We start from the raw sequence: 15,340 nt of genomic DNA, 5'->3' as shown, positions 1-15,340 counted from the left end.
TGTGTATTTGTCTGTGAGCTGTGATATATATTTATATATGTTAACGTGGGCATAAGAATTATCCCAGAATAGGACCTGTAAATATAGAAGCAGTCACAAATATGTTATTGGATGTTGCAATATTGCTCTTTAATGTGCAGTTCAAAATATTTTACAACTTAACAATTATCAGAAAAATGGTAAATAGTAGTCCTTGATTAGTTCAGGAAATCCTTACAGAATGTAAGAACTCTTCGTAATGGAGACCACATTTTTCATTTTATTTAAATTAACATTTTTACTGACTCTATCACTCCAAAAATGTATTTTCTACCCACACATAATGCTATTTGATTCAGTCAATGTTACACTTACGTTGTTTAAAGCAGAGTTCATTTTCGCCAACCATTAGCTTCAGAATTGACCATGTGTTCTTCAGTTAGTTGGAAATGTGTTCGTGAGGTTGAATATAGTTTGTCTATCCACTCAAGGGTTTAGGTCGGTTTTGGATTTTAATTGTCTTGGCATATCAATCATATTAAGTGGTTGTAAAATCATCAGCTATTATATATTTTTGTTAATGAGTTTCAATAATGCAATAATGTTAGAATAGGTTTAACGCGTAGGCTTTTGTGACCAATATCATTGGTGAGAATGTGAAGCCTTTTGGAACTTTGTTTTCCAAAAAATATTGAGGGTTGTGAACACAAAGTGTAGCATTGGCTGAAGCAATATATATTTTAAATTTTAGAATGAAAATGAGCAAATTTGCTAACATTGAGGATAATATGTCTCCTCTACTGAATCCTAAAACCTGAACTAGGTCACAGAAAGCCTTTTAGCGACTATAATATACTTCCAAATGCATGCACTAAATCGGATGTTGCGCTTATAAAATGGCCCCACAGTAAATCCCATCAATCTATCACGTAAATAAATGGGTCATCAGTGACCGGTGATATTTTAACCGCTCCTGGCCTCCGCTCTCTTCACCAACCTGCACTGACCAGCATGGGGAAGTATGGCCAAACATCCCCTGCAACCAACGCAGCATGGGGATATCTTTAGTGCATTGACAAAATACTACAAATTACAACAATTATAGCTCCTAAGATGCAAATGCAGTGCTCTAAAAATTGAATATATGGCATGTATGCATGCTGGACGTATTTTTCACCATTACAGTTGGCATTGAGTGGACTCAAATTAAAAATGTGAAATTTCTTCTGTCTGAAAATATACAGTGGCCAGGCGAGAACATCAATTGCGGCCATCTTGAGAACCGGTGGTGGTCAACTCAACGTGTCCAGAGTCATTCTCTTCCGTAGTAGAAGAAGAAGAAAACACCCCCCCCCCCCCCACTGTAGCTGCGTAGAGTTTCACAGTTTGCACTGTGTAGTTCTCTCTCTCTGATGAGTCTTCGGGTTCTACCGCGTGTGCTGTGCCACGATGTCACCCTGAAGAAGCTCCCACCTAGCATGTGGGGTGAAACGTCGCATGTCAAAATAAGATTCAGGAAATCCGATGAGCCTTGAAGCTCTTTTTATTTTCACAGATGTCCAGTATGGGCGGCGTACCGGACAACACGCGGTGACAACCAGAGCCGAACTATCTATTTTCTGACTTTGTTACTCGTTTCATGAACCCACAGATGGATGACACAATGAGTCCCGATCTCCAAATGAGATTTCAATGGTCATACCATATTGCCTAACGGCCAGATGTAGAGTTAGGAAAACGAATGAATAAATACGGACAATGAAATCATTGTTTCTCCGTGTCAAAGCTTACCCCTCGAGTCACTTCTTATTTGTGTGTCACAGCGAAAGGGAGACTGACTGCCTTTGCAATTATCAGATGGATGTCTGGCTCGTGGTTTTTTTGTGTTGTTATGCGCCGCACAGGTGAGATTCAGAAAATTGCCACTAATTACTGGAAATGTTGCAGTGCTCCCCCCCGCCCCCCGCAATGCTTCGGGAGTGTAGCGCTGGGATCCCCAGGGCCACTCTGTTGCCATGGTGTAGCATTTGCCATGGATAACCATGGCACCACCAGCCATTTTAAATGAGAGAGAGAGAGAGGCCCCCTTTGTTCTGCAGCTTCTGTGTTGGCGCTCGAAGGCAATTCTCTCTTTTTTTTGGGAGGAGACAGGAGTTTGACTTTTCCGGCATTGAAAGTGGGTCATTCTCTAAGTATACTGACAGCAAATCTTGTAATTAAAGTGACAGCAATTGTATTTCTTTTCTGTCGTGAATGTAAGTTACAGGTTTTTTTGATGGGAGGGGGGGGGGGGAATTATGTTTTTAAGACACGGCAAGCAATATGTTTGGAATGATGGGATTACACACCTACTATCTGCGGTGATTTCTATGGAAGTAATTTATTATGTTGAATGTTCCTCATGCATGCTCTATCTCGATTTTGTTTAAATCTCACTTTAAATGTAAATTATTCAATGGGGAATAAAAACATTTCAAAAGTAGGGAAATCAAAGCTGCTTATCACATTCAAGGAACGTTTCTATTTTAAAGTTGTTAACACTGCATGCAGACTCTTCGATAATAAGACGAAGCTTCAGTGATGGTACAATGAAAAGTAATTGGAGACTTGCTGGGTTTTAATTGCCATTGTTTTGACCGTGGTGAATATCATTATCACACTCTATTCCATTTATAGAGAGACATTCCACGATGCTGCCATGGCGTATGTGTGTTGAACTTCTTTCGCACCGTACGTAGCCAACCGTGCTAATCGGAGGTGCGTCGGAAGGACAACAAACTAAACACAAAAGGCAGTTATAAAAAAAAATTGAATCTAGATTTAAAAGTGCAAAGGTCCAGTGGCTTCCTAATATCGGAAAGGAAGACCATTCGAGACGGCCGCAGAAGCGTATCTGAAAGCGCGCGATGCGATGACCGTCTTTGTTCGATGGCCAGCCAAAAGCTGCTGCGGCGAGAATGACCGGAGTTTGCTTGATGGTTTATGCTCCTTGATGCGATCAGCAAAGGTATTGTGGTTTATTTGTGGTTCGAGCTCCTGACTCGGCCGTTGAAACAATGGGGCAAGCTTGTCAAATGGGCTTGCTCTGTTCCCCCACCAATACAAATGGGTTCACCGCAGTTTAGCCGATTGGAAGGTCACGTGTGATGGGTAAAGTCTGGGTCAAGTGTGGATTAGGCCAAATACCCTCTGGAGGGTCTCTCTTGAGCTCGTTCAAGTGGGGAGAAACTTCTCCTGCCAGCATTGGTACGGGCAAGCAATTGCACCGCTGCATTTTAACTTTTAGAGATACGTTTCACCTTGGAGAAATCTTCAGGCAGCACTGCCTGAAGTTGTACGACTACTTCAGGCGGGACTGAAGTTGTAAAGCAGAAGTGTGTGCCACGGCTATCCCAAAACGGTAGCTTGAAAGATAATTACTCGGACATCGAGCCGTGCAAACCTACATCAATACAGAGGCACGTGTGTATTTTATTAAAGCAATGGAATCCAATTGATTTGCAATCATAACCAGCAATGAAGATAATGGTGCTGGATTCTGTTCATGGTTGTTCACCCTGAAAAGTCCCCAGTCTAAATTATTTTGTGGGAGGGTCCTGCCCTGTTTTAAGGGGGGGGGGGGGGTGTTGCTACGTTGTAATCCAAATTGAGAAATTTATCAGGCACATTTTTTTAAAGCATTATGTTGTTTGGTCAATACCGCTTACTTTGCTCGATTTAACTTTGTTTTAAGTTATGGGAGGACACCAGAGAGCCAGAAACACATGCAGAACAATAGGAGATCGCATAGAAAGTCCACTTATAAAGTCCACATAGAAAGGGCACGCAGGTCGGGAAGAGAACTCAGGCTCTCCTCGCTGTGGGGCACAAGTGTGGCCACTGCGCCAGCCTGCCGCCCTGCTCACGTGACTACCCAATGCAGCTGTCACAAAGGATTAATACAGAGGACAGACTATCAGTGGCCGGACCTTGTTATTTGCCACAATAGTCCAAATTGCCATGCCTTATCATTAACAGATATGCATAAAGCGAGGATTAATATTCTGTGTACTGCAGCTGGCTATTGGGGTCAGAACATGATTATAGCGTCTTGTTGCGAGAGGGTGTATTCCTCAGGCAGGTGCTGAATTTCAATGCATTACCACTCTCAGCAGTTCAGGCTGCCGTCCCACCATCAATCACAGGCCCGCAGAGCAGGCAAAATTCATTTTGCTCGCATTTTCTCTACAAGCTGATAGGATTTGCTCTTCGAAGGTCGGCCAACCGTGGAATGATGAACTGATGACTTTGCCCGCAGCCCACACTTGCCTTAAGTTCAGCTGCAGCGCTGGGAGTTTGGCCAGCGATGCAGACCTCGCCGACAGCGGAGCTCCATCGCAATCCAGAAGATTTCACCGTTCACTTGCTCTCATATTGCTACGCGCTCAATTTTTGGTGCGCACAGGTGCCGTTGTAATTACCTTCATTTTCACGTTCCCCCAATTAGTGCGCTTTGTTCGCTTGTGAAATTAAGCGATGATTAAGACTGCACCTGTCTTTAACGGTGTGCGCTTGCACACGTTTTTTGTGTAAAACCCGGGCCGAAGGAAACTCTTGTTTGGATTGGGGCCCCAATGAGAGCTCTGCCCCCCCCCGACCCCCCCCACCGGCGGTGATGCAGGATGGATGTCAGACGGCGAATATGAAATCGTCCGCAGCATAAAACAATTGCTCAGAATGCCATTCTGTATCAATCACGCCGCCGGATCCTTTGCGTTCATTTTTCATGCCGTCGTTTAATAACATCTTCCGTGTGCTGTGCGTCACGTGCAATGAAGCTGTGAAGCTGGCCCTTAAGCGATGCTCGCTTTGTAAATGAGCATATCAATCTTCCTCCTCGTCTTCATCTCTACGCTCCTCTCCAACCACACGGGGTTCAAGAAAAGCGCTGTAAATCAGCGCTTCCAAAAAAACCCTGGTCCTTAGCCATCCACTCCAGTCCACATTCACACGTTTTACCCATTAACATCGCCGCAGGTGAAGAGCGCCTTAGCTTCATCTTCTTGGTTCTTTCGGTAAAGTCACGTAGAAGTGAAGTAATAAAATAATAAAAATAAAACATAATAAAATAATTCTCACGACGTTTCGGCCACAACGCAAGCAGCCGTCCTCAAGTGAAGAACATGTCTGTCGTGAGAATTATTTTATTGTTTTATTTTTATTATTTTATTACTTCCCTTCTACGTGACTTTACCGAAAGAACCAAGAAGATGAATCCCTGCAGTCACGAAAGCTTTAAATCGATAATTATTTTATTGTTTTATTTTTATTATTTTATTACTTCCCTTCTACGTGACTTTACCGAAAGAACCAAGAAGATGAATCCCTGCAGTCACGAAAGCTTTAAATCGCCTTAACTTCGTTTACATTTGAACGGACACTGTCGGTAAACACGACAAACTAACTCTGGAGAAGCATTTGGAGCGGAGCGTGGGAGGTTTAAATAACGTCATCGCCTACTCTTAATTTGACAACCTTTATCCTGTTGTTGAAAACTTTGGAACATGATTATAGAAGTATGGAGGCAGGGTAGCACACGTCACGAAGCAATACACGAAAAAAAAATCCTTTCTGAAAAGGTAAACATTTAAAATGTGTGTCGTACACCCTCCTCCACCCGACACAGACAATCGCTGGACTGTTGATTACTGCTTTGAGCACCCCAGTAGGTTGGAGGGGAATGCACAACACAGAACAATTAAATCCAATCGTTCGACATGGGACATCTCCTTTGCAAGGGTGTCCGTGGTGTTGAATGATGCATGTATACCGCTTGCCACCTGCTTTCCCCTTCTCCAATGTTTGTGCTGTGTTTTGGGTTCTTGAATAATAAAAAAGCCACGTATAGCAAATATGTGATGACGTGCATACGCACATTTTACATCTGTAACTTATACGGTATGCATTCATGCAGTCAAAATGTGGTACCCGTTTTATATTTACAATTACACTTACGTAGACTGTTATTATAGTCTTTTATATTGATTGGTTGAAGAAGATGTTGAACAAATGCTTCCATTGAGCATGTGGAAAGATGGATAAAAAAACAAGCCTTCTTTTAAGCCTGGTTATTATGCTAGGCCAGGATGTATTCGCAATTGTTCATTATAGATCGTATCACTACAAGCAACCTTTGCTTCCTCATTGCTGACACAATAGAGGCAGTGATTTTAGTTTGAGTCAACCCTAAGTGAGGTCTGTGCTAAGTTCAGATAAAAAAAAAAATCAATGAAGGCCTTAACTTAGGACCCAGTCTGAAATCCATGAGGTTCAAAGTTCTTGAAAAATATTTGCAGACCAAACAGTGATGCTGTATTAATCACCCTCAATTTTTACCGGTGGAACAAACTTTGTAAAGTCATAATAATGATCCAGTAATTCATGGGCCTTTGTTCATCTGCTACTAGATGTTAACCAAGGCCAGGTAACAAAATTAGGTCACTGGGTTCAAAGCACAGCAGGCGAACCACCGCTTCTCTGCGCCTCCCGAGTAAGTCATTACTACAATTGTGAGGGTACAACAATATCTTCTTGGTTCTTTCGGTAAAGTCACGTAGAAGGGAAGTAATACAATAATAAAAAATAAAACATGATAAAATAATTCTAACGACGTTTCGGCCACAACGCAAGCAGCCGTCCTCAGGTGAAGACCAGGTCTGTCGGGGAGACAGCGTCTGAATGAAACACCACCACGCTTGGAGCGTATATTTAAGCTGGGTTGAAAGAATTTGACTATCAAGAGGAATTTTATTTTATTATGTTTTATTTTTATTATTTTATTACTTCCCTTCTACGTGACTTTACCGAAAGAACCAAGAAGATGAATCCCTGCAGTCACGAAAACTTTAAATCGAAAGGTACAACAATAATTACATCATAGCCAGCAATGCAAAAGGACATTTCATTTTTCAGCGAGTAAAATATCGAAAATGAATATCGTTACATCGAGGGTGTTTTTGTTGTTGTCGCTTCTGCCGTAGAACCCTCGACAAACGAACACAATGTTGGAAGTGCAAATCACATTTTGGCTCCTCCAGCAAGACGATGATGAAATGAGTACAACCTTGTAGAACGTTGGCGGACGTTGTCCTATGGACAGACTGCCCCCCCCCAACACAATAGAAATGGGGAATTTCCAAAACTGGACGAGGGCCATCAACACTATATATTAAAACAAAGAATAGTATAGATTTTTCCTTTGAAACGTTGTCTTTGATGGGTTATATTAAGCCCATTATCTCTTTGGGTATTTGTTTTGTAAGTGTAATTATCAGCCTCGATCTTCTGTGAAGGAGAGCCATAGCCTGAAATGCCACTAATTATATATCTTTTTTTCTGTTTAACAACCGCGTTATTGACGAATGTACAGAGTTTGTTTGCTTGTGATTTGTGCTTATTGTGCCACTGCCAATGCAGTATCACCAAATAATTTTCCAAGAAAATTTGGTTAAATGTGAGAGGTAGATAGATCTTCTTGGTTCTTTCGGTAAAGTCACGTAGAATGGAAATAATGAAGTAATAAAAATAAAGCATAATTAAATTATTATTTTATTATTTTATTATGTTTTATAAATATTGTATTATGTTTTATTTTTATTATTTTATTATTTCCATTCTACGTGACTTTACCGAAAGAACCAAAAAGATGAATCCCTGCAGTCACGAACGCTTTAAATCGAAATTTAGGTAGATAGATGTTATTTATTTCAGCAGGAAGGGTCCAACGAGTTTCTCGGCTTCATTCCATTGGCGTCCTGTGATGGTATAGACCTTACAGACATTAGTTACACAAGCATGGTTACATATTGGTCGCGATACAAAACAGAGAGCATCAGTACACACTTCATTGCCAAGTTGATTGAACCAGTAGACACTGATGTGCATGGCTGCGAATGAAACTCGCCAGAGAGTGGTGGCATTGTCACAGTGTTCCAGCCACTGTGCAGCCGCTCCCTTCGCTCGTTCGCACGCGAGCACGCACACACACCCCCACATTAAAGTGTCTTTCATATGCGTTAGAGACTCTCTTAATGGGTGAAAAAGCTCTGTGGGTATGATGGCATTGGAATGTCGTCTCAGATACGCCTTCATTGTCAGATCGTAGACATGGCTTTTCATCCGACTGGACTCCCTGCTCTGACTGTATGTTTTACACTCGCCTAACCTCTAAACGCAGGGCGCAAAAAAAACACAATGATGCTTGCAAAACCTAGGTCCTTTATTCAAGTACCTGAAAGAATAACACGAGGGAAGCTCAGACTTTGATCACCCGTGCCTAAAGTGGAAGCTCCTCGCCGTTTAAAACTGCCAGGGGATACGCGCCACGCGATTCCCGGCGGCGCGTTATGCCCTACGGTGTAGAACGTGACCCACGGTGTAGAACGTGACCACGGTGTAGAACGTGACCCACGGTGTAGAACGTGACCCACGGTGTAGAACGTGACCCACGGTGTAGAACGTGACCACGGTGTAGAACGTGACCCACGGTGTAGATCGTGCCCACGGTGTAGATCGTGACCCATGGTGTAGAACGTGACCATGGTGTAGAACGTGACCACGGTGTAGAACGTGACCACGGTGTAGAACGTGACCCACGGTGTAGAACGTGACCCACGGTGTAGATCGTGACCCACGGTGTAGATCGTGACCCATGGTGTAGACCTACGGTGTAGAACGTGACCTATGGTGCATGACGTGCTGCTGGATTCAATGCCGCAGCTGAGGCTGTTTAAACTCCCACATATCCACCCCATCTCCAACTCTGGTGTTTTTTTGTTGTTGCTAAAGCTATGCTTTATTTCGAAATGACTGTTTAATATAGCTATGCGGCCAGGCATTTAAAATATGTTTACATTGTCATTTAATGGAATAGTTTTTTTTTCTGCAATGTTAACGAAAAAAAGAAAATGCCCGTGTGTTTTTGGAGATTGTTGCTTTTCATCTTTCTTATTTTCAGTGGACACTTTAATGGCTTCAGTCGTTTGCGTATATTATAAGGGGGAAAACTCAATTCTTAAGGTAGCATTTTCATTATAAACCAGAAAACCCTTCCAACTAACCTTCATCCTTGGGAGGCTGAAAAGGTCTGTAGTCGTGTCAACACTTTCTATCGGGGCGTGTCGTCTTGGATGCCCTCTTACTTGCACTGGGAAACAAAACTGCTCATTTACGTTCGTGGCACGGTAACCCGACCGGCTTGCGGCCGAGAGAAGCGGCGGCTTATTTTGAAAGCCCACCGCTTGTTTACGACGCGGCGAGCCATGGTAACTTTTGCCCGTCTCGTCTCGGCAGACGTAGCTTGCCCTTTTGTTAGATGACGCAGTCTCGGCGAGGAGACCCGCGGGGCGATTGCGGTGAGGTTGGGTGGTGCGTCTTCGTCGTCGTCACCGCAGCGGCGCAGGCTCGGGCACGCAACAAGGCCGAGGGGTTTTACGGGCCCACTGGGGCAGGACGGGACACGGAATTGGTTTACAACTCTCTGCCCGTGCAATTATATAACTATTTAAAATCACAAAGAAACCCTTCTCCGCTCAAACTTGCTTGAGAGAGTGCTCGCATCGTTTGGTTGACCTGAGCCAGCAGCGCGGATTCCTGCACTCTCACGGTGGGAGCCCTGATATTGTCTGATCTTGAAAGCTAAGGAGAGTTAATCCTGGATAATGCTTGGATGAGCGACCTTCATGCATAACGCTGGTTGCTATTGGCTGCTGTGGGGCTACGCTGTACGCAGCCGATGGAACTATCTAAAAATGCATTGTTGTCCTGTACTGTGCTTCCATGTATATGCTGCCCACTTTCACCAACCTGCTCTGACCAGAATGTGGAGTTTGGTCAAATAACCACCAATACGTTTACGGTGGGGATTGACAAAAAGGATGGATATCTACAGGGTGGGAGCTAGTTTCTTACCAGATGCCACCGCTGTTGACTTATCACAAAGTGATATTCTATTTTAAGACCATGGAGGGTTGATGTTTTGAGTTTATGATCTTCCAATTATGAGCAATTATGAGCTCTGGCACCGGATAATTTAACAGCTTTAATAATGCATAACTGCAATGTGGAAAAATATTGCGTGCCACGCGTTTGCCACTTGGATAATATATGACGACAACATAGATCCACGGTGGTTACGCTGTCGATGGGTTGTTGGTGAGTGGAGTGCTGGTATAGAGCTTATCCCAACTCCCACTGTAAAATTTCAAGTTTCATATGAACACATTTTTATATGCGTAGGCGTATATACACAGCTGTCGATGTCGCTGTTTGCTGATATGAATGCATCGTGTTTACTCGAGGCGTGCGCACGCACACCGCACACACGTGACCCCACACAGGCATATGCGAAGGCGAGTGCGCCGCGGTTTCGCCTGGCAGGCTGCAGGAAAAAGTGGTGCTGTCCAGCACCTCTTAGGACTGGCACCGTGCTGTGGCCGGTACTCAGAGCCGTCCCTGGGGTACAGGGCGAATCGGGGCGATTGCCCCGGGCCCCGCGCTTTGGGGGAGGCTCCGCGCTTTGATGTCACCATGTCAGATATAATACTTTGATTTGTCCCAGGCCCCGCACCCCCCTATGGACGGCCCTGCCAGTACTGCACCCTGCTGCTTTTGTCTCACTACTGCTGATGCTCTAAAAGTATACCTCGTATCCGATTTGAGGATGCATTGACTCAGTGGAGGTCTAGGAAGTGGACGGATACAATGTGCCACTAATGTGGCACCCAGGAGCACTGAGTTCAGGCTTTTGTCCATAGAGTGTCTGTGCTCGTCTTCCCTTTGGTACGGTTTGTGCTTTGTGCCGGGCTCTCTTTAAAAAAGTGAAAAACACATCTACGAGAGAGAACCTAGGGTAACCCGTACTGAATAGGGGGAGAACTTAACAAACTCGAACAGAAAGGCGCCCCGACTCAGCAATCGAACCCAGACCTGGCCACGAGCCTCGGGTGTTACCACCGCGCTGCCACCACCCTGCAGCCCCCAACGGTCAAGTGCCCTTGCCTTGTCGTGTTCAGTTTGTTGTCCTTCCCCGCACTTTTGATTAGCACGGCTGGCCACGTGCTGTGCGAAAGAAAAAGTTCTCGACATATGCACACACAGTCAATCCGTTCCACTCCCAACCCCTGCCGCTGCCGCCCTCGCGACCGCAGGAGTTCCCCGCGTCACGGTGCAGCCCGAGCCGATGTCGGCGCACGTGGGCGATGCCGCTGTCCTCTCCTGCGAGGTCGGGGGCGAGCCGATGCCCGGCGTGCGGTGGCAGAAGGACCGGGCGAACCTGACGCTCGACGGGCGCCGGCTGGCGCTTCTGGCCGGCGGGGCGCTGCTGGTGGAGCACGTGGAGGCGGGCGACGCCGGCGTGTACCGCTGCGTGGCCGAAAACATCGCCAGCTCGCGGGCCAGCGACGAGGCCGAACTCGAGGTCCTAGCCGGTACGTCGCCCACCGCCCCCCCAGCGTTGTCGCCATTCCAGATGCCTAAGCCCAAGGCCTGCTGTGTTCGTGCCGCTTATGGTAAAGATAAAAGTCAAAGGTGCGGCCTTGAAATGTCTCGCTCACACCACTGCTGGCGGGAAAGGGCCTCCACTCGAGCGAGCTCTAGTGAAGGCCTCTAGAGAGTATTTTTGCCTACTCTTCCATGCTGGTCAGGCGTCTTGGAAGGGGTGGTAGTACCCAAAGTTTATCCTGCCATACGCAACCTGCCAGTCGACTAACTGTGGTGTACGGGTTCGTACTGCTGGGTCCACAGAGACGCTGGGGATTTAAGAAACCCGGCCATTGTTTCAATTGCCGTGCCCGGTAGATGGAATTAAACCACTAACCTGTGGGATTGCAAGTCCAGTGTGCTAACTAACCATGACACCACGGCATACTCCCCCCCCTGCTGACCACGGAGGTGGTATCATCTATGTCAGGGGTGCCGCCGCTAACAATGTTTTCTATTCTGGCGTCCGTACGGCAAGAATAGAAACGTAGGAATAGAAACGCTGTGACCTTCGCATGAAAAGCACGGGCGAGTGTGGCGTTCCATGGGACACAAATTGGGACATTTCATGGGAAGGAGAGTCTCCCGCATTACCAGAGTCGAGGAGACCTACATGCAAACACATTTCCTGGAATGACAGCTGCAAACTGACAAATACCAGGAGTTTCAATGTCCTGGGAAGATTTACACATTTCCGAGAAGATCTACTTCTGATCAAACCTAGTGTCGTGCACTCCGATTGGCACCTCCGATCAGCACGGTTGGCTACGTACGGCGCGAAAGATGTTCAACATACGCACATTCATTTTCATTTTTTTTCAGTTTCATTTAGTTGGTATAGCCCTGTGAGCCATTCGGCTCTTGAATCGGGTGCAACCGCAACAAACAAAAACATGAACATGAAACATCTTACATACGTCCTGTGAGTGCAAAGGGGCGTCATTATTTGTGGGTGTTCTCCAGGCTTTCCAGTTTTTTTTTTTTTTGCCCCTGTTACACATCTGAGACGCTCAAATTTGGGATAAACAAATTGAGGGCCACATCGCAAATGCCTGCCACGGGAAGATGACATTGAGGTGAGCGCTGTCACTTTGAATGGACACTGAAATTTGGAGACACTGACTTTTTTCAAATTGTCTTCTTATGATTGAAACCAGTTCACTTTGGTCACTATCATTAAGTGGCAGAACACGAGGGGGGGGGGGTCATAATCTAATTGTATGCAGATAATGTTTCTAGGATTGTGATGACTGAGGCAGAAATTACTGTCTTGGAGACTTCCAGTGTCAAGTGTAGGAGATTAAATTGCTTGTATAACACACACACCAATAATCTGCATGCATCTTGCGATAATTCAAATAACAACGGGCAACCCAATATCACCATCGCGGAAAAAAATCTCGAGCATCCACTTCTGTATTGACACTTCACCGTGGTACTTTCACCTCAGCTATCCCTGTTTTATTCCAATCCAACTCGCATACCACATGTTCTCTTATTTGATTACTTTGCCATTTCTCCTTGGCTGTCTTCTCCCTCTGTGCTGTCAGTCTGTCACTGAAGTTGTCTCTTACTTGTCATCATGTCTAATTACATTTCTTGTCCAGTCCCAACTTGGTCATTCATAACAGTTAGTAAAGATGTCTGTTGTCTCCTCATAATATTAAGGTTACTTTTTTTTCTTCAATCAATAATTTGCACGTGTTTAGCTCTTGTGGTATTTTAGACAAGCATTTGTATATATTCTAACACACATCCTCCTGTACAAAGTAGTAGTGTAAACCTTGAAAGTCCCCCAGGTGTAGTAATTTGCCGTGCAACAAAGCAGATGTTCACACGTTGTGAATTATGGTGGTGGGGTAAAGTGTGGTTGCTCCCACCCCGTTCAAGGTGTTTGGCCAGCGTGGAAGAGTAGGCCCATTGTCCTCTAGAACAGGGGTCCCCAACCCCTGGGTCGTGGACTGGTACCGGTCCGCGGCCTGTTAGGAACCAGGCCGCACAGCAGGAGGTGAGCGGTGAGTCCGCGCGTGGCTCGCCCCCATTGTTTTATTTACCACTTCCCTCCGCGCCTCTTTCCCGCACCGCGCACTTGTCTCAGCCACAGTTTTGGTGAGCCCACAAGCTCTAGCCCCTAGCCACAATGAGTACAAAACAAACGTCGTTGGAGAGCTTCTTTGAAAAGGGGGAAAGACCCAATGATGAACGCCCCCCCCCCCCCCGGTCCGTGAAAAAATTGTCTTCCACGAAACCGGTCCCTGGTGCCAAAAAGGTTGGGGACCGCTGCTTTAGAACATCTCTCGAGGGCTGCCTATCATGGAGGTTCTTCTGATAGCGGTGGTATGAGCAAGCAATTGCAGGGCTGCACCTTCACCCTCGCAAGACTGATGCTCATCGCACGCCGCCCCGGCTCAGAATGAACGCTCTGCTTTGTTTACAATCGCAGGAGTGCGAGCGTGGTGCATCTTGCGCACTTCCCATCATTGGACCGCTAACACACGGCAACCCGCGCCTTCGTGGGTGCGTCGCCAGCGTGAGAACCCCGACGCGCTAATCCCGCGTTCGCATTCTTTGTAACTCCCCGAGCCGTCTTTAAAGTTTGGTGAAACGCACCTGTCGGACCGTTTTGTTTAATTCAATCTCAAAGCCCGCGTCATACAATTTACATTTTAATTATGCATTTCCCATTGCCGAGGAGTCTCGGGGGATCGTACACCGCTGCTGGGTGATTTTGTCGCTGTTGAGTTTGTGGGGGAAGACACAACGGCTTATTCTCTCCTGGTCTTTTCGTGGCTCTCCTCCCCTCCCTGCATCGGGCAGAATAATTTGTCTCAAATGCGCCGTTCCGCAGGAAAATGTATCAGGCAGCCGTGGCATTACATTGTGATTCCCTCCACCTGCGTGTGTACTGTTCAGTTAATCAGCGCTCCACGTGGGCGTATAGGCCAGGGGAATGGTGTAGTGGTACCCGAGTTCGATTCCTACTCACGGCCGCTCATATCCGAACTAGTCCTAGGCCTCTCCTAGGTCCACTCTGCCTTCATTGAGTGTCCGGCGCAGTGCATAAACATTGGCACTGGAAAGACAAAGGTGGTCGGGCGTGGGCATGGCCACCCCGACCCCCTCGTGCACTGTGCCCACCTTCACGTGTTCGCTAAAAGCACTTGACCAAACTGCGTGTGTAGCCTGTACGGGGAACCTTTGTCTCTCTCTTGGAGCAGTGGCACAGTGGTCATTGCACTGCAGAAGAAGCTGGCAATATGAATTAAATTCCAGGCCATGGATAACATCAGTGTCGAGTGGTAATTTACCTGTCACCAGTGCTATGTTGTTCATCTTCGTTTTTAATGATCGCTCGGTGCAATGTGTGAACAGCAGCACTGGGGAAGACAAAGGCAGCCAGGCGTAGTGCCTGTCCCACCGTCTACACAGGCATTAATAGATCATCTCTGGCCACACTCGCCCATGCAGTCTTTAAGAGTAAACAAGGGGTCATTCTCTTTGTGTGTGTGCAGTTGAGTGTGGTTGTTGGTCACATGACCCATTCATGTGCAATGTCACGTTTGATGGGTGCTAGCTAATGGCACTTGCCCCAGCAGGGCTAAAGAGGAGGGAGAATTATTTTATTATGTTTTATTTTTTATTATTTTATTATTTCTAGTGAGAATTATTTGATAATGTTGTATTTTTATTATTTTATTATTTCCAGTGAGAATTATTTTATTGTTTTATTTTTATTATTTTATTTTTTCCAGTGAGACTAATTTAATTATCTTTTATTTGTATTATTTCCAGTGAGAATTATTTTCTTATGTTTTTTTTATTATTTTATTATTTCCAGTGAGAA

The 15,340-nt window shown here is 45.6% G+C and overlaps 1 protein-coding gene across 17 annotated transcripts in view; it reads left to right on the top strand.

Moving 5' to 3' along the window:
* Positions 1-15,340, top strand: part of NEO1 (neogenin 1) — a 171,404-nt gene that overhangs the window by 56,161 nt on the left and 99,903 nt on the right. For all 17 annotated transcript variants that reach the window (XM_061553833.1, XM_061553836.1, XM_061553831.1 and 14 more), the window contains exon 3: positions 11,166-11,444. In XM_061553833.1, coding sequence (XP_061409817.1) covers positions 11,166-11,444 — 279 coding nt within the window. The remainder of the gene's footprint in view (positions 1-11,165; positions 11,445-15,340) is intronic.

This window comes from Lethenteron reissneri, chromosome 18 (assembly GCF_015708825.2).
Source record: "Lethenteron reissneri isolate LAM-NWPU_2019-01 chromosome 18, ASM1570882v1, whole genome shotgun sequence".
Classification (NCBI taxonomy): Eukaryota; Metazoa; Chordata; class Hyperoartia; order Petromyzontiformes; family Petromyzontidae; genus Lethenteron; species Lethenteron reissneri.
The sequence above is the reverse complement of the archived record's forward strand: the minus strand, read 5'-3'. Positions and strand labels throughout refer to the sequence as shown.